The 20,714-nt window shown below is 34.3% G+C and overlaps 1 protein-coding gene and 1 long non-coding RNA gene across 2 annotated transcripts; both read right to left on the reverse strand.

The window, feature by feature from the left end:
• LOC109334801 (endoplasmic reticulum-Golgi intermediate compartment protein 3-like) lies at nucleotides 1,345-17,237 on the reverse strand. Its single transcript, XM_019570761.1, has 14 exons — nucleotides 17,140-17,237; nucleotides 16,930-17,093; nucleotides 15,463-15,536; nucleotides 15,084-15,167; nucleotides 14,826-14,906; nucleotides 12,811-12,891; nucleotides 11,961-12,053; nucleotides 11,052-11,231; nucleotides 10,860-10,927; nucleotides 6,021-6,072; nucleotides 5,278-5,331; nucleotides 4,060-4,143; nucleotides 2,296-2,362; nucleotides 1,345-1,560 (listed from the first exon to the last, which is right to left on the reverse strand). The coding sequence occupies exons 2-14, from the start codon at nucleotides 17,069-17,071 to the stop codon at nucleotides 1,469-1,471; spliced, it is 1,152 nt and encodes a 383-aa protein (XP_019426306.1). The 5' UTR covers nucleotides 17,072-17,093; nucleotides 17,140-17,237; the 3' UTR covers nucleotides 1,345-1,468.
• Nucleotides 8,485-9,455, reverse strand: LOC109334809. Its single transcript, XR_002106147.1, has 2 exons — nucleotides 9,336-9,455; nucleotides 8,485-8,578 (listed from the first exon to the last, which is right to left on the reverse strand). It is a non-coding gene; the product is annotated as an uncharacterized LOC109334809 (long non-coding RNA).

Consider the following 20,714-nt stretch of genomic DNA (forward strand, 5'->3'; position numbering starts at 1 on the left):
TTAATTACATTCATCACCATTTTTTGTTCTAAAGATTACTCTCATCTTCCATGCATGTAGTAAGTATAATGCATCTATATAAATTAGGGGTGGCTTGTCTAGGTACAAAAAGGAGGGATGATTTGCATAATTTCACTAAAACTCGGGAGGTGTCACTAAAACTAAAGGGGTATTAGTGTAATTTACTTATTATTTTTTATAGGCAAATGTTATTATGTTAATATTTTGTGGTGGGTGGAATTTGAACCCTCAACCCTCCTTATCATTCCACTCTCTAAGTCATCTATCCTTACCACTTGACCATCTTATGACTCTCAAGTGTCAATATAATTTACTCTAAAACTAATCATCATTCTAATCATTGTATCAACTATTTCCAATAATTTGTTTGTAAGAGTGCTTATATTCATGTTCTAATTGATATCCTAGATTGATAAACTAGATTTTTACTTGTATGCGTTCTTGCAAGTAAGAAAACCCTTGCTTATTTTTACTACATCCTCTTTTGACACTATACCCGGGCAATACAATGTGTTGCTTCTAAGCAATGATCTTACATTAGCATTATCATATTGTTAATCCACATCATAAAGATTAGATAAAGTTTTATGAGTTTAAAATCTACCGCACATCATCTACCATTAATTTGTATTACTTTTATTTGAGAGTCAATAGTAATTAACATATAGATATTGAATGATTTGCTGAAAGTGTAAAAAATATTTACATTGTTTGTATATATATTAAATCCAAGTTTTATATTAACCGACGACTACCTAACATAACTTTCACATTTTATTTAGGCATAGGACTAACTATGTATAGCAAAAATAACATCAAAAAAATATTGTTATTGAATGTGAACAATATTATTAATAAAACATGCTTATTTTGAGTGATGTTATATGCAGGGTTTTTTATATATTGAAAAGTATATAGTTATTTTTTTATTTTCTCACCTACCCATATATGTACTAGATCCCGGGCTAATATGTCCTATTGTTTGAGCTGCTCATATATAACATTTCATTATTATTAACATTCCAAATTTTCTATATGTATTCCATGACCAATATTCTTACTTTTCTAATTGGCAAAATTATAATTAATCAATGACAACTGTGAATAAATATGTTGGACTGCCTTTGGTTGTTCTTTTAGATTAGTTTTACCGTCAAAACATGGCATCATAAGCAGGGACAAAGCATCATTAACTTAACATCTTCAATTTTCTTCAAATAACATGAAAATGTTGGGCAGATTACAGCATACATGTTATAAAAAATGTCAGTCCAATGCATGAGGCTCCCATTTAGTGAAATCCGAGAAAGGTAGACGCGCCCAAGCCTTATCTCCGCATGCGGAGATGCTGATTCCAAAAGCTTACATGTCAATGTGTTAGTACCATCACATATGGACCATTGCACCAGCCAACACATTAGAGCTCTTGTGAAAGATAATGATCACGTCATGTATACTTGCCAATCTCCCTCTTCCTCTTGATTGTCCTCTGACCATAATATATTGATGAATCTACTATTCCAGCGATTGTGAAAATACCTACCCAAAAAGGATGAAAAAAGATGTTAATAAGTTGAATGAGGGAAGAACTAGGAGAAAATAACACTAATATTCTCTACATTTGATTTAATTATATTCTACACCCCTCTTATTTCACAAGTTGCACCCACCTCCCTTCAGATTCAATTATCATTACGGGAGTCATAATGTGGAGAAGTGGCTAGGGTGGAGGGTTTAAGAAATTGAGTGATAAAAAGGTTGAGGGTTTGAGTCTCACCTACTATAAATACTAATATATTAACATTTATCTATAAAAAATTTGGTTATCATTACACTAATCTTCCCCACAGAGGTGACTGATATTTGGTAACTCTTGAAACAAGTTTAATTAAGTTAAATTTCAAGAGATTAGTATGATTTTTCCAAAAGCTTATATGTCCCTAATGCACATAAATGGATAGAGTATAAGAATAAATCTTGTATATTCACAACCAAAGAAATGTTTCTACCTCATTAAAATAGTTATAGTAAAGTTTTGTAGTCTTTTTAGTTTACTAGTTTAATGATGTGGAAAGTTTTTATTCATTTTGCCTATTGGGCACCATGCCTATTTAAGTGTTTCTCAAGCAAGCATATGATTAAGACACCTACTATTTTCATTTAACACTAATGAGAACTATATTTATAAACTTATGTATCTGTTATATAAGAAATTAATTCATTCACACTTATTTTGTTGATAATCCAAGCAGAAGGAGGGGAGAGAGAAAGTACCTCCGATAATTGCACAAATATTGGTCAAGAAGTGTAAGAAGGGAAGATGTTCCTCTTTAAAGGTGACCTGCAACATAAAACATATATACCAAGTGATCAAATAACAAAGTTCACTTTTTTTTATGTTACAAAACAGTATGCAGTTAAGTTCCTACGGTTCCTCCAACTAATAGGAAGAAGATAGTTATATATCCCGGGTTAAATCAGCAGGATGCATTATATTTTGGGGAAATTCTAAATAGAAGGATACTGCAATACCAACATCAATGATGGGTACTTCAGCAGTAACATACAAAAGCATTGGATCTACTTTAGTTCTATTTTGGGCGTAGCAGCAGCTTCAAATTCAATAACATAGTTGAGGCCACTGGTGTAAGTGGTAATTGTTAATAGGGCAACATGGACATGAAAAACAATGTCGTCACTAGACAAAAGTCTCCACAGCTGAATGCAGCAACTCAAATTTGAATGTCGCGCTATAGTATATCAGTAATATATATCTTTTAATGAGCCAATAACTCCACCTCTTCTAGAGTTAACTTTAGAACCAGTAACATGATATATTATTCTTACTTAGACTAGTAAAATTGTTTTTTTAACGGTAAGGTTGTTGCTTAGTGACCATGAGGTCACGAGTTTAAATCCTAGAAATAGTCTCTTCGGGGTAAGGCTACGTACATCTACCATACCTGACCCCACTAAGTGGGAGCCTCTGGTCACCCTTTTATACACTAGTACTAGTAAAATTGTTCCCAACCAACTCATCTCTTGTAAGTGTTCCAATCCAACAACCAACATTAGACATTTGAGCTTGTGTATGTGATTGTTTATCAACATTTTAAAGAACCTTTAGATTGTGTAGGGCTAAATGTGTCAACACAAAGACAAAGATAATTATTTTCCACTATCCCACAGAGATCTTTTACAGAAAGATTTTCATCTGGCCTCAGCCAATTAATGCAACAACTTTTCATCACTCAAAAACCACCGCAAATAATCACTAAGTACAAAACCTTGCATTGTTCTTACCATTATGCAAGTTAGGCAGACTTGGAAATAGTAACTTTGAAGTCTTGCAGCTATAACTTTCAAAGCTTGAACTTTGAAGGGTATACTTGTGAGATTTTAAGAGATAAAACATTGCTACAATGACAAGCAAAATCTTCGGTTCCAATGTTTAAGTTTTGACTTTCATTTTAAAAAATCTCAGTCCCGGCATTTACTTTGGTGGAAGAAAAATCAAGGCTTAATAATTCAAAACTCCTTAACGTCTTGTTGCGAGAAAAGAAAACAAACCCCAGGTGTAAGGGGGCACAACATATGTTGTATAATAGCCTGCATATAATTATGTTAGTGTTTTTGACTCCTTGATCATTTTTTCCCTGTCCTAATAACACCTTACAAATAAAAACACCAAAAATGCAAAAGTGCAAAATAAGAGATGCTGAAGAAGATCGTTCAGTTAAACGATGTACACAAAATTTGGCACTCAGCAGTCTCAAACCCAATTCCCCAAATGTGTCTCATTCACTATACAACAACAATCAAGCCTTAGGTGGGGTCAGCTAGTGCCTTGTTCACTATACGAGAAAATATTCAGAACAACAAAAATAATTAAAGGAAATACTAAGACTACCATTTCCATGATTGTCCGTATCAAATTAAAGTGAAAAAACATAAACTTCCAGTGTGATCAGTGAAAAAAACAAAACAAAACCCTGAAACCTTTCCTACTAGTTTGCTTGTAAAATAAAGCATTTTTACCTTGATTGGAGATATGTCATAAAAGAAGAAAACTCCAGGGAATGCACCTTCCGCTGTACTCTTGAAATGCTCGGTCACAGAATACTGCACAATACCATTTATGATGTTACTTAGGCTGTACCCAACAAACAACATAAAGGCAGTGTTCGGCAACGCAGCTTGTAGCTTTTGTAGCTTTTTTATTCAATCAATAAGCTACTAGACTCATTTGGTAAACAAAAATTGAATAAAATTTATAAGCTAACTTTTAGAAAGCTACTTCAAGTAGCTTTCCAAAAACCATAAGAGCTTTCAATAATTTATTGTTCAATTTTACCCTTTTAAAATTTATCAAATTACATTGATTACATCGCACTAAAGTACATGTTAATAATTATAAATAACTAAAGAAATAAATATTATAAATTAATAATTATTAGAAACAATTACAAATAATTTTACCAAATTACTAATATTTATTTATTTATCTACGTATTTAATTACTCCAATTAATAATTATAAATTAATTAATAAATAAATAATATATGTCCTTTTAAGTCATTGAACAAATTCCAGTTAGTTTCACATCTAGTTTTTCCTAACAGCTCTAACCCAACAAGCTAACTACACAGCTACAAGCTTTTGGCTATCTTCACAGCCTTTGAAGCATGGATTCGTTGAACACCCTCACGTATCAATGTCGGACACGTATCAGACATGGATACACTCGGATTCGTGAAGGATACATATTTGTAGAGTATCCAAATATTAAAATAAAAAGATAAAAAAATAAAGATGAATATATATATTTGATACTTTTCAACAAAAAAAAAGGTTAAGATATAATATGTTTTATCAAAGCTAAGCAACATCCCAATAATCAAGGAAAAATCAACTTATTTAAGCAATTTTATGAATTATTCTACTATATTTTCTAGTTTTGGTACTCGGAATTTTGGAGGACAATATTTGCAATTTCCATTATATTTTCTATTTTGGATATTTTGATTTACACTTATAATTTTATCATATTTTATGTATTTTTTTACTATTGTATACACGTATCCCTAAACGTATCATATCCTATATTTTAGAAAAAATGCGTGTCGACGTATCGGATACGTATCATATCCGACACACGTATCCGTATCCGTGCTTCATAGTTCACAGCTACACACTACAAGCTAGTTTTACCGAACAGGTACAAAAAAATATTATATTTATGATATTTGACACTACCTGATTTGAATTGATAACATGACCTCTAATGTCTTTGTATATTGTAGGGACCACCTGCAATGTGTTCACAGAAACGTGCACAAAAGAATCAACTCAGCTCATATGTGCATACAGAAAATGTTTAAATAGTTTGGAAGCATAAAATGGATGCAATATTGCAAAGGAAATATTCCAGATGTTCATTTTCTAGTTGTCTCTTTTGGTATGTGCAAAACAAATGCAGCACCAGAGTTTGTGAAATGAATGCAACATCGTATTATTAGAAGTGCACCTGTAAGAAGGAAAAGGGTAATAGCACAATAAAGGTTAATATCAAAGTGGATATAGCGCACGAACAAAGAGTGGCCCAGTGCATGACGCTCCCACCTTGTGGGGTCTGTGGAGGGTAGATGTACACTGCCTTTAGCCATATTCCCGCAAGTGGGGAGGCTGGTCCAGGATTTGAACTCATGACCTCATGATTACTAAGCAACAATTTTACCATTGTATCGAGGCTCACCCTTTGTTAATATAGGGCACACATATGGTAAAATTGATACTTGTTAATAGTTTCCATAAAAATAATAGTTCATGTTTTAGCTAATAACTCTATCAAAATGGACAGGAACATATTGCACAACATTGAATAAAATAAATACATCAGTTGAATTTAACATCATTACCAAGCAATTATTTAAAAGATCTAACATGCAATTATGCAAACAAGAAATTTAATGGGGAAAATATCCTGTGATAGTACCAACCTTTATGAAATACTGATACATGCCATGAGTTGCTCCCTGCGCCCATTTTACCCTGCAAAGGTATTGGAAGCAGAAGGAAAGAAAGAGAGGTTAAATGGTTGGAAGATGAAAAACATTTGTCATAGCATTTTATGTTATAAAGGCTATCACTCATTTTAAGAACAATACATAATCCATACAGTAAATTTGCACACGTGGCCAAGTACATGTCACAAAGGAGAGGAAAGATATTTGATATTTTTACAAATTCAACATTATCAGCTTCTAAAATCTCATAGCAAAATTTTGATGCAGCAAGATATATTTAAATATTAAATGATAAGTACGTGTGTACATATATATAAATATCAGCCACTTCAATTTTTCGGTTAGTTAGAATTACCAGAAAATTGCTCTCCCATCCACTGTATTCTGAATTTCCATTTACTACTTAAACCTAACCTTTACTAAGAAAATGATAAACACTGGTATGAAATTCAAGAAGAAAGAAAGGAATTAATGGAAAATAATACCCTAAACCAGAATCAGTGTGATTTTTGGTTGGGATGAAGAACAAGATTATTATTAGAAAGAAGAACAAGAATTAAGATTATAGAAGAGGTCCCACGACCCTCCTCTGATTCCACAACCAGAATTCTAATTCTCAATTAACTCTCCCCTCTCCAAAAGGCTAGTTCCCTATTTATAGCAAACCTAACAACTAACTGCTTAGGGATGTTTTAGGAAATGTGTTACAATTAGGAAGTCTCTAACCAGACTTTCCTATTTCTCCTTCTATACACATTTTTAATACTAGGCTAAGGCCTAATCTTATCAGAAAACCTGCACAATACCCCCTTTTCTGTTGTAAGGAGATAACAACTTCAAGATGCTGTCAAGACAAATAGATTAGTTAGCTTAGTTATAAGCACATGGAAGCTTTTATGGTCAAGAGTCCTTCCTTCCCTTTCTCACCTTTATCTGTTGAGAGAACGGGAAGAGCCTATTATTTGGTTTAGCTGAGTTGAAGGTTAATTTTGGTGCTGAACCATTTCAATTGAAGGTTCGACTACACCAAATGAATGCATTCTTTTTTACTTGTATATGAGTAAATAAGGGTAGGGAATGATAGTTGACCATACAAAATCCATGAACAGCTTAGTTATCGAATCGTTCATTTGGTTTTTTGTTAATGAATGCACGGGAAACGGTGTAAGCTTTAATGGCAGAGGGTTGTTTGTGTAGTAAACGAACTTCAAAATTATATTACATGCCACTAAATCCAAACTTCAGAATTTCAGTATGTAAAAACACTTAAGTCATATGACATCCTTGTCGCCAGAAAATAAAGGTTTCTGCTGGAGAAGAAAGAGAAGAAAAATTACCCATCAAGAGGATTTACCAATCCAGGGTAGTCGTCACCAAAGCTTAATTTGTTGATCTGATGGCTTATCTGCATCATAAACCACACTTTGAAAATCAATCATGTGAATATAAGCAAACAGTAAACATAGGAAATACATCAAAATCATATTTTATTTAAGCAAAACTATATCAGAACTCCAGTTCAGTCTTACATTGAAATTACTATCCTGTAAACCAAGCAGATCGGCTAGAAAGATGGCTGAATGAAGAAAGCTTTTCCCATTTGCAATATGAAAATTTCCAGCCACTTTACTAAGTTCTAGAGATCCATGAATATTGCATCCTTCACCTTCTTCATCCTTTACTCTTTGCACATAACCTTCTCTTTTACACTAAAACAAAACCAATCTGTCAGAATGCTATAGTGTAGGTTGCTAAATGCTTTAAAATGAGATGACGATTTCCGGAGCTTGGAAACCAAACATATGTAGAAGCATCAAGTTAGTATCATGTGTACAGTTAAGAATATTGGAAAGTATTAAGGAAAAGTCTATCCAGAAGTGAATGGGTGATTAATTGCCGTTAATTAGGAGGCAGATTTTGTGGTGAATCGGGTGGATCAACTATGCAATGTATGATCATACCTCTAGTACAAATACAATCTCTCACTCTCTACACTCACACACACATGTCTCTAACTCTTCAACACAAATACACGATATTTCTCTTTTCTAATTTCTCAACATGTACAGTTAGAGTAAAATTCCAAAGCTTGTTATATGAGTTTGTCAATTATCACAAATGTTGTATACTATTATCCCATGCATGTGTACATTGTATTCGGTGCTCTTAAAAATGTTTGCTTGAATTAAGATATAGAAGATGCTAATGTAATGCAAATAAGGTTTAAACAAAACATAGCACTGCAATATCAAGAGCGTCCCTTGCTGTTATTGGCCTCCTTATCATGTTCTTAAGCTTTTATTAATTATAACAGTTAAAGATATGCTTCAGAATAACCTAAATAAAAAGTCTATAGGCTCACAAATGCGGCATTTCAATTCACAAAAAATTTAGGTGTAGATAAAGATGAAGTAATAGAATAAGAGTATCAAGCCAACCTGATCAATCAAATCCGTATTTGTCATTGCCCAGCCTTTTTTCTTATATGCCTCACGCACTTCTTCACAAGAATTACAACAGTGATGATCGGACTGTATATGAGAAAGAAAAATGGCGTGCATATAAGAAACTAAGAAACAAATAGAGAGTATAAGTTGAATTGTATTAAAAGTCCGTACACGAAGAAACAGGGCATAACACATTTTAAAAAACATAGGACAGGGATGGATCCAGACAAGGGCTTATCGAATGGCCTATTTTTTTAAAATGAAGTTGTGTATTAGAAATTTTGGTTTTTCTCTCAAATTTTAATACTCAATGATTGAAATGTAATTGATGTTGTCTATAACTTTACACTGCTACTATTTAAGTAGATCCTTTCTTTAAAAAATTGTCAAAAAAAGCTAACTTCAACAATTAAATCACTAATTATTGTTGAATAAATAAGGCCAATGAGAAAGTTCAAGTTTATTCAAAACAAAAAGCTCAGCTTTAAACTGGGAGAAAAAGCCTGAAGTCTAACCCGAAAAAAAGAAAACATGTACACAAGACCTACATACTTAACATCTAATACTTATAAGAAAAAAGTTATATTGCGGAGGAGAAGGTCCGAGCCAGGGTTGCCCACCTCTGGATCTGTCCCTGATACGACATCAAACGGTAAGGACACATTGCATAATAAAACATAATAACTATATTCCTTGAAACCTAATTTATCCTCTTTGTCCTATTAGCTAAAAGCACTGCAAGTTTCGACAGTCAACGTTGATACTCAACCCATCTTACAGGTAATGACAAGACTATAAGAATACCAGGGTAAATTTAAGGACATTAAATGATCAAATGTACCTCTTCTGCGCCAAAACATGAACCACAATACTCCTCATCATGTCCAAGTCTGCCACCATGTTTCTGTAAGGGCCTCTCAATCTGCATTAAGAAATATGTATAAAAAGGGGGAAAGTAAATTATTATATATACATTTGTCTTTTGGATGTGAAACATAAAATATTTGTAAAAATGTGTTGAAAAATAGAAAAAAGGATTTCGAATCACACAAAGGACGACAAGGGATCCTAAACAATTGGCCTCACATTATACAAGCATTTGCTCATTTGATATGAGGTATCGACAACAGTTTTGTAAGATTTAATTTATTATGCTAATAATTCCTGGTAATGAAGAGACATAAACAAAGATCGTAGAACAAAATCCCACCAAGGAAAACACATTAGGTAATCAAATGCCTTATGCAGTCTTTCATATGCAGGTAGCCCATCATAACGTATCATCTTTTCCATCCACAAAACAAACAAAAAATTTTCCTTTTTTTTAATTTAATAGAAAAAAGGAATTCATTAACTAAGAGAATTACACAAAGAAAGGATTGGTAATCCTCCACCAGAACAATAAAAAAATACATAGGATTACAGAAGCATTCAAGCTAGGGAACCTTCAATTTCCTTGTAGCACTGTTAACTAAGAGTAACATACTAACATTGACTTGGAAGAACAAATAAGGTGCTGGAAAAGCAATCTAGAAGTTTGGTTGGGATGAAGAACAAGATTATTATTAGAAAGAAGAACAAGAATTAAGATTATAGAAGAGGTCCCACGACCCTCCTCTGATTCCACAACCAGAATTCTAATTCTCAATTAACTCTCCCCTCTCCAAAAGGCTAGTTCCCTATTTATAGCAAACCTAACAACTAACTGCTTAGGGATGTTTTAGGAAATGTGTTACAATTAGGAAGTCTCTAACCAGACTTTCCTATTTCTCCTTCTATACACATTTTTAATACTAGGCTAAGGCCTAATCTTATCAGAAAACCTGCACAATACCCCCTTTTCTGTTGTAAGGAGATAACAACTTCAAGATGCTGTCAAGACAAATAGATTAGTTAGCTTAGTTATAAGCACATGGAAGCTTTTATGGTCAAGAGTCCTTCCTTCCCTTTCTCACCTTTATCTGTTGAGAGAACGGGAAGAGCCTATTATTTGGTTTAGCTGAGTTGAAGGTTAATTTTGGTGCTGAACCATTTCAATTGAAGGTTCGACTACACCAAATGAATGCATTCTTTTTTACTTGTATATGAGTAAATAAGGGTAGGGAATGATAGTTGACCATACAAAATCCATGAACAGCTTAGTTATCGAATCGTTCATTTGGTTTTTTGTTAATGAATGCACGGGAAACGGTGTAAGCTTTAATGGCAGAGGGTTGTTTGTGTAGTAAACGAACTTCAAAATTATATTACATGCCACTAAATCCAAACTTCAGAATTTCAGTATGTAAAAACACTTAAGTCATATGACATCCTTGTCGCCAGAAAATAAAGGTTTCTGCTGGAGAAGAAAGAGAAGAAAAATTACCCATCAAGAGGATTTACCAATCCAGGGTAGTCGTCACCAAAGCTTAATTTGTTGATCTGATGGCTTATCTGCATCATAAACCACACTTTGAAAATCAATCATGTGAATATAAGCAAACAGTAAACATAGGAAATACATCAAAATCATATTTTATTTAAGCAAAACTATATCAGAACTCCAGTTCAGTCTTACATTGAAATTACTATCCTGTAAACCAAGCAGATCGGCTAGAAAGATGGCTGAATGAAGAAAGCTTTTCCCATTTGCAATATGAAAATTTCCAGCCACTTTACTAAGTTCTAGAGATCCATGAATATTGCATCCTTCACCTTCTTCATCCTTTACTCTTTGCACATAACCTTCTCTTTTACACTAAAACAAAACCAATCTGTCAGAATGCTATAGTGTAGGTTGCTAAATGCTTTAAAATGAGATGACGATTTCCGGAGCTTGGAAACCAAACATATGTAGAAGCATCAAGTTAGTATCATGTGTACAGTTAAGAATATTGGAAAGTATTAAGGAAAAGTCTATCCAGAAGTGAATGGGTGATTAATTGCCGTTAATTAGGAGGCAGATTTTGTGGTGAATCGGGTGGATCAACTATGCAATGTATGATCATACCTCTAGTACAAATACAATCTCTCACTCTCTACACTCACACACACATGTCTCTAACTCTTCAACACAAATACACGATATTTCTCTTTTCTAATTTCTCAACATGTACAGTTAGAGTAAAATTCCAAAGCTTGTTATATGAGTTTGTCAATTATCACAAATGTTGTATACTATTATCCCATGCATGTGTACATTGTATTCGGTGCTCTTAAAAATGTTTGCTTGAATTAAGATATAGAAGATGCTAATGTAATGCAAATAAGGTTTAAACAAAACATAGCACTGCAATATCAAGAGCGTCCCTTGCTGTTATTGGCCTCCTTATCATGTTCTTAAGCTTTTATTAATTATAACAGTTAAAGATATGCTTCAGAATAACCTAAATAAAAAGTCTATAGGCTCACAAATGCGGCATTTCAATTCACAAAAAATTTAGGTGTAGATAAAGATGAAGTAATAGAATAAGAGTATCAAGCCAACCTGATCAATCAAATCCGTATTTGTCATTGCCCAGCCTTTTTTCTTATATGCCTCACGCACTTCTTCACAAGAATTACAACAGTGATGATCGGACTGTATATGAGAAAGAAAAATGGCGTGCATATAAGAAACTAAGAAACAAATAGAGAGTATAAGTTGAATTGTATTAAAAGTCCGTACACGAAGAAACAGGGCATAACACATTTTAAAAAACATAGGACAGGGATGGATCCAGACAAGGGCTTATCGAATGGCCTATTTTTTTAAAATGAAGTTGTGTATTAGAAATTTTGGTTTTTCTCTCAAATTTTAATACTCAATGATTGAAATGTAATTGATGTTGTCTATAACTTTACACTGCTACTATTTAAGTAGATCCTTTCTTTAAAAAATTGTCAAAAAAAGCTAACTTCAACAATTAAATCACTAATTATTGTTGAATAAATAAGGCCAATGAGAAAGTTCAAGTTTATTCAAAACAAAAAGCTCAGCTTTAAACTGGGAGAAAAAGCCTGAAGTCTAACCCGAAAAAAAGAAAACATGTACACAAGACCTACATACTTAACATCTAATACTTATAAGAAAAAAGTTATATTGCGGAGGAGAAGGTCCGAGCCAGGGTTGCCCACCTCTGGATCTGTCCCTGATACGACATCAAACGGTAAGGACACATTGCATAATAAAACATAATAACTATATTCCTTGAAACCTAATTTATCCTCTTTGTCCTATTAGCTAAAAGCACTGCAAGTTTCGACAGTCAACGTTGATACTCAACCCATCTTACAGGTAATGACAAGACTATAAGAATACCAGGGTAAATTTAAGGACATTAAATGATCAAATGTACCTCTTCTGCGCCAAAACATGAACCACAATACTCCTCATCATGTCCAAGTCTGCCACCATGTTTCTGTAAGGGCCTCTCAATCTGCATTAAGAAATATGTATAAAAAGGGGGAAAGTAAATTATTATATATACATTTGTCTTTTGGATGTGAAACATAAAATATTTGTAAAAATGTGTTGAAAAATAGAAAAAAGGATTTCGAATCACACAAAGGACGACAAGGGATCCTAAACAATTGGCCTCACATTATACAAGCATTTGCTCATTTGATATGAGGTATCGACAACAGTTTTGTAAGATTTAATTTATTATGCTAATAATTCCTGGTAATGAAGAGACATAAACAAAGATCGTAGAACAAAATCCCACCAAGGAAAACACATTAGGTAATCAAATGCCTTATGCAGTCTTTCATATGCAGGTAGCCCATCATAACGTATCATCTTTTCCATCCACAAAACAAACAAAAAATTTTCCTTTTTTTTAATTTAATAGAAAAAAGGAATTCATTAACTAAGAGAATTACACAAAGAAAGGATTGGTAATCCTCCACCAGAACAATAAAAAAATACATAGGATTACAGAAGCATTCAAGCTAGGGAACCTTCAATTTCCTTGTAGCACTGTTAACTAAGAGTAACATACTAACATTGACTTGGAAGAACAAATAAGGTGCTGGAAAAGCAATCTAGAAGAAAAATTATCACAGAGATCTAGCAATAAGATTCCAACCCTAAGTAGTATGAGTATTTCAGGCTTTTGAAAAATGAATTACCACCATTCAATTTAATGATTCTAATCACGATAGAAAATCGTTACGAATAAGATCCCCTCGGAAAAGTCTGTAAGAGCTTCATTGGTATGCAACAATCATGCCACCATCCACATTACATTTGTCCTAACAAATCTACTATTTACACCAAAATCCTTTGAAATTAAATACTTGAATATCCTCCAAAGCTGATAGCTAACACGAAGAACCTAACTGGCAAAATCACCACTCAAGTATTTCTGTTACATGGTTAAACCACTAATCAATCATCCATATAAAAAAGGGTGGCCCAGTGCATGTGGCTCCAGCCTAGTAATCCATATACATAAAATAAGATAAAGACAAGCATAATGCCTTTCATTTCCAAGCATCTCAGTGCAATATCAACCCTTAGCTGACAGAATTGTCAAATACTACAAGAGTATGCTCTGATGAGGGTTAAGTCTGCCATTTTAGCAGCTAGATTAGATGGAAATGTTTTATTCAAAACCCAGCATGCATCACAGAACCTGGCATTGAACTTCCCATTAGAAAGTAGTACTTCACCTAACAATAGTTCCTCCTAATCTGTGTTGTATTTCGTATCAACCAAAACTTAGACCTATTTCAATATGTGGGGTGCTACATGATAAATTGACGCTTTTGAGCTTTACCAAAAACAAAAGTTTCAATAAAACCATTTAAAGTAGTTTTTAAGTGGTTACTCTTCAACTGTTCTCCAGTCTTCCTATAGACTGTTTAATTGGGTTATCTTTCATTGGATCCAGTTTTCAAAGTAAAGACTACTGGTACTTCTCACGTGACCAAACTACCTTAGGCAAGCTTCGGTCATCCTCTCCTCAATAAGTGCTATATGAACTTTCTCTCAAGTCTCAATACATTTGTACATAATCCTATCTTTTCTTGTATATCCATCCACTCATCTTCACATTCCGATCTCCACCGCACTTACTTTTAGCTATTGTTGGCACTATGCTACCCAAAATGCTATAGTGAATTAAAAATTGACACATTTGAAGAAAACTTTAGTACGCAGTGCACCCTTCTGAACATAGATATTTCGTTGAAAACACACAGGATGTATAAAGCACCCTTCTGAACATAGATATTTCATTGAAAACACACAGGATGTATAAAGTAATCTTTGAGGGTATCATAAGCATTTCAAAAGCAACATGACAACAAAAAACATCATCACATTTTATATTAACACAATACAAGTTGCTTGATCATTTCAGTTAACCTTTGGTGCACCTAGTCCATCTTTCTTCACTTCGATAACAGTACCATTAGCATCAATTCTCTTTTTCATTATATTATGTCGCTGCAAATTGAAACAGTGTTGTGTGAGTAATAATTAGCAAGAATAATAAAAACATGAAACATGGAGAAATATAATAGAGAAAAATAAAGAATGCAATGAATCAAAAAGTCTATATATGCAGTTAGAATTACTGGAACTGAAAATTAATTGACCAAACACTATTTACACAGCACGTACTATATCAAAATGCTGCTCGCCACTAATATCCACTGAGTCTAAACTGAGCATTGAACAACGAACAGCAGGAAAAGTGACATCAAACTGCATTTTCAATAGAAAATTTATAATATTAGAACTCTGGTGAAGTAGTCGGTGTTAAAACTAATGTTGGCAAGCTTACAGGGTACGAATGTATAAGGCCAATCACACCCTTGCAAAATGATTTGGAATAATACATTTATGCATTTTTTCTTGACAATAAATAATCAGAGTAATGAATTTATTCCAAAATAATCTTGCACAACCCATGAATCATGACAAGTCCATAGATTGGACTTGGAATATGAAGAACTGAATAAAACTACAAAAATTAAAGCACATATAAGACAAAAAATACATTAATGTGTAAGGTTTCTCCTCTTGAAGTATCCACCAAAAGCTTGCTCTCCGTAACGGTATAGAGATATAATCCTGCAAACACAAGTAATAGATGACAATATTAAAGGTTAATAGGTTATTGTAAAATTCCATAATAACATACATAAACAGCAGTGTAATGCCCCATACAAATGGTATCCTCAACTAACTATATTTCATTTAAGATCATTCCCTCAATTCTCTTAAGATTGGGTTTATATATACCATTTACCCAACTAATACTAATTTAATAGCCACAGCTCAGCACAATGACCACAGCCTGGAGGTCATGGGTTCAAGCCTGGAAACACTCTCCACTTATGGGAATAAGGCCGCCCTTCCTAGACCTCACTAGGTAGGACTTCATACACTAGGCCGCCCTTTTGAGAGGAAGCCTCGGTGAAATGGTAAGCTTGCTTGGCAGCCCACAGCAATGACCACATCATATGAAAATTACAAAAAATAGGCTTAAGTGGATCAAAAGGCTAGCGCTAGAATTGAAGCATCACTTGTTGAGTTTGACATAACCCTTGCTCCAATAGTTCACAACATTAACCACTTCATATATCAAGGACTCAAGTTATCGGAAAATTTCACGTGGGAGGTGAATGAAATGAAAGTACCCAAATGAAGGCACACCACAAACAAATCCATCCTTATGTTACTTAATCCGGTAATCCCCACCTTACCATGAATTACATCATTAAAACATGAGACCAATGGCTACACTCCTTGGCACTCAAAAAATTAAACAAACACATAAATGGTGTCGTTCAATCCATGTAGCCGACCTCACCTAGTGGAATAAAGGTTGGGTATTGTTCTCCACTAATGGCCCAACCAGTGGTTTAAATTGCACTTGCGGTCGCGGTTACTGCGATTGTGGTCAATGCTGCCGTTGCGGTGTGAATTATTTTGTGAGTAAAAAAATATTTTTGAACTCGATGCGGCCTGATGCGGTTGCATTGCGTCCTGATACGGCTACGTTGCGGCCCAATGCGGCCGCAACATTGTGGTTCAGTGACACACGGTGTGATGCAGTTGCGGCAGTCAATACAACCGCACTATTGCGGCCGCATCACATGATGCGGTCCGCAATTTGAGTCACTAGGCCCAACTCTCAAAAAATAAACAATACAGAAAAAGGACGTTTTGATGGCAGATAAACTAATAGGAATTGGAAGTTTCATTTTTAAATTCCCTTTCCAATGAATAACAATGCATTTCAAATCCACCTCAATGCAAAGCAAAATACATAAATTGAGACAATTTTCTCAACACCCCAGAAAACGAAATCAATACAATTCAAAACTCCCCTTCTAAATTTCTGATCTTTTCCCAACCAGGTACCCAAAATCATTCAAAGTTAAAACATTTAAATAAACAAAAACTAATAAGATGAAAAAGAAAAAATAGAGAAAGAAGAATCGGTGAGATTAGGACATACTTAGCTCGGAAAAGAAAAGGAAGAGCATGAATGCGGCGGAGACGATAGTAACAACACCTCCGGCGAGTGTACGGCTATAAAAATCTTCATTGATTTTTGGGTATGCGTCCAAATTGCGAAGCTTATTGAAGACCTTGTCCATGATGGTGTCACCGAAACCACGGAAGCAGCGAGCTTTCTACCAATCGGAAACGATTTAAGGAAAGAACGGAGCTCCGCCGGAGACGGCGGCCGGAGAGAGGTTGGGAAGAAAGGAATATATTTTGGTGAAGAATGAAAAAGAAAAGACCCAAACTTGGAATCAAAGTAGTGTCACCAATGCCTTATTATTCATTGGTCAATTTAGTCCAACTCGGTGTCCATTCATTTTTTTTTTTATTCAAGTTTAATTTATTATAATTATTAGGAATAGCAATCTTAAAATGGATAAAAAATTATCTGATTTGTGAATGTAATTTATGATGTCCCAAACAAGTTGATTATTAATTGATAAGATAATTATATAATTATTTAAATCAATATTATAAAACTTTGTTAAGGTATTCAGTTAGTAGTTGGACATGACGAGGTTTATATTACAGAATTCTTAAAACTTAATAATGCTAGCTAACGCATTTAATAAATGTATACCCCATATTTAAAAACATTATTATCACATATGTTTAATTAAACCACCTATAACAAAAGTTTTATAATCACAAAAAAAAACACAAATAAATTTAAAACTTAATTGAATAATTAGGAGTTTACTAATAATTAAGTTGAAACTACTCAATTTTTATTTCAAAACAATGTCTCTATGTTTTTTCATTGTGATTAATCATCGATTTTAGGTTTATACTGATCAATTTAAACTAAATCATCTAAGTTTTGATGCAAAATCAATAAAATGGATGGTTCTAATTATTCAAATGTGAGTTCATGGTGGAACTAGTGGAATCAACTAGTTTTTGTGTGCATAGTTGAAATAGTTAATAGTTTAATGCACATCTGTAAAGATATCAAAGAAAAGAAGAAGACTAGGCAGTTACAAAAGCTAGAGAGAGAGAGAAGAATAACTAACTTGTATTCAGTTAGTTTGTAATTTGTTAAACTGTTTTCTTACAGAATAAGAGCTCCTCATTTCTATTTATAGAAACTGAGGACTCAGAGAATACAGGCCACATCATCAAGGCTTAACAACTTTGATTGATTAAAGGCAAAGCTAACAAACTTATATTCAAATATACAAGGCTAACAAACCTATATTCTAATATACCCCCCTGAAACCATGTATCTCTTTTTGCAAAAAAAAGAATACACTGGTTTACTAATTATTTTAGGGATAAACCATCAATGACTCTGAGACACTTCCTCATGGCAGTGAACTTTGTTGTTGATAGAGGTTTAGTGAGGACATTTGCAGTTTGATGTTCAGAGGGAATGTGCTTCACCTAAAGAGCCTTGGACTGGATTCTGTCTCTGACAAAGAACAAATCCAGTTCTATGTGTTTTGTTCTATTGTGAAGCACAGGGTTATGTGCCATGGCCACAGTGCTTAAATTGTCACACAAAATCAGGGGAGTCTGATGTTTGAACTGGAGTTCTGAAAACAGGGACTCAATCCAGATAACTTCTTGAGTGGCAAGGGCTAGGCTCCTATACTCTGCTTTTGTGCTAGACCTAGAGATAGTTTGTTGTTTCTTAGACCACCAAGTGACAATATTTGGTCCAATGAATACACATGCTCCAGATATGGACTTTCTATCATCAGGATCTGCAGCCCAGTCTGCATCACAGCATGCCATAACAGAGAGAGGCATAGAGGAAGTGGCTGACCTGATATGTAGGCCAAAGGAAGTAGAGCCTTGTAGATACCTTAGAATTCTTTTAACTGAAATCCAGTGTTGAACAAGAGGTTGGCTCATGAATTGACAAACTTTGTTGACACTGAAAGTAAGATCTGGCCTAGTAACTGTGGCATACTGTAGAGCACCAACAATGGATCTGTATAAGCTAGGATCTTCAAAAGAATTTGAACCAGACTTGGTTAGTTTACAAGAAGTCCCCATAGGTGTTGTACTTGGTTTAGCAGATAGCATGTTTGCTCTTTGTAGAAGATCCTTGACATACTTGGTTTGAGAGAGAAATAAAGAGCCATCAGGAAGATGAGTGACTTCTATGCCAAGGAAATAGTCCAGAGGACCTAATCTTTTTAGAGCAAAATTGTGACTTAGCTTGTCAATGATATTAATAACTTGAGGTTTAGATGAACCAGTGACAATAATGTCATCAACATACACAAGAACAAACAATTTATATGTTGATTTGATGAGAATAAAGAGAGAATTGTCACACCTACTGATATGAAACCCAAGTTGAATTAGAGTACCTTTAAGCTTTTCAAACCATTGCCTTGGTGCCTGTTTTAGGCCATACAAAGCTTTATGAAGTTTACAAACTACACCTTTGTCACCATTCTGAAAACCAGCAGGTTGCACCATGTAAACATCCTCATTCAGTAACCCATTAAGAAACGCATTGTTGACATCCAACTGTTCTAGAGGCCACTGATAAGTAACAGCAAGAGTAAGAAGAATTCTGATTGTAATAGGCTTGACCACAGGAGAGAAAGTTTCAGTATAGTCTACACCAGGTTGTTGATGAAACCCTTTAGCTACAAGCCTAGCTTTATACCTATTTAGAGACCCATCAGCATTCTCTTTTACTCTGAACACCCATTTGCAACCAATAGCACGTTTATTAGGAGGAAGAGAGACCAAAGACCATGTTCCTAGCTTGATTAGAGCATCATATTCTTCCTGCATTGCCTTTTTCCAAACAGGATCATTAAGAGCTTCTTTTACAGTTGTAGGTTCAGTTTGAACCAAGAGAGCTCTGAGAAATTCTCTAGGAACTATGGATTTATCAATGCCTGATTTGGACCTTGTGACCATAGGGTGAGTTGGTACTAGAGCAGAGTTGTTATGTGTGTTGGTATGGTTAGTAGACTCTGGACTAGATGACTCAAGGGGATTTTGAGATGTGAGGGATAATTGACTGAAAGGAGACATTATTTGTGTGTTTGTAGAGTAAGTGGGGACATGATTATGTAAAGAGTTTGAGAAAACAGGGGATGGTGACACATCTTGAGCAGAGGATAAGGGAGACATATGAGGAGAGGTGACTCTAGGGATAAACTCATGAGTAATGGATGTGGTTGATTCAGGAAACTCCTTGTTGGAACTGTTTGGTGTGACTGAGACAGAGGCATAGGGAAAAATATTTTCATTGAAGACAACATCCTTTGAAATATAAAGTCTACCCTCTTTTGACAAACACTTGTAACCCTTGTGCATAGAGGAATATCCCAGGAATGTGCATTGAGATGACCTTAACTGTAATTTGTGGTTGTTGTAGGGTCTTAACAAGGGAAAACATGCACAACCAAAAACCTTTAGAAATGTGTAATCAGGTTTTGTATTGTACAGAAGAAAATAGGGGGATGTATTTTTGAGAGAAGGAGTGGGTAATCTATTTATAAGATATACAGCAGTGGTAAAGGCATACTCCCAGAAGGTTAGAGGTAGATTAGCATGAGTTAATAAAGCTAACCCTGTTTCCACAATATGTCTATGTTTTCTCTCAACAGTCCCTTGTTGATGGTGAGTGTGGGGACAAGATACTCTATGATTAATTCCCAAAGAGGTTAGATATTTGGTAAAGGTTCTGAATTCCCCACCCCAATCACTCTGAACAGCCTTAACAGTTTTATTAAATTGAGTATTAACCAATTTAAGAAAATG

This window comes from Lupinus angustifolius, chromosome LG02, assembly GCF_001865875.1.
Source record: "Lupinus angustifolius cultivar Tanjil chromosome LG02, LupAngTanjil_v1.0, whole genome shotgun sequence".
Classification (NCBI taxonomy): Eukaryota; Viridiplantae; Streptophyta; class Magnoliopsida; order Fabales; family Fabaceae; genus Lupinus; species Lupinus angustifolius.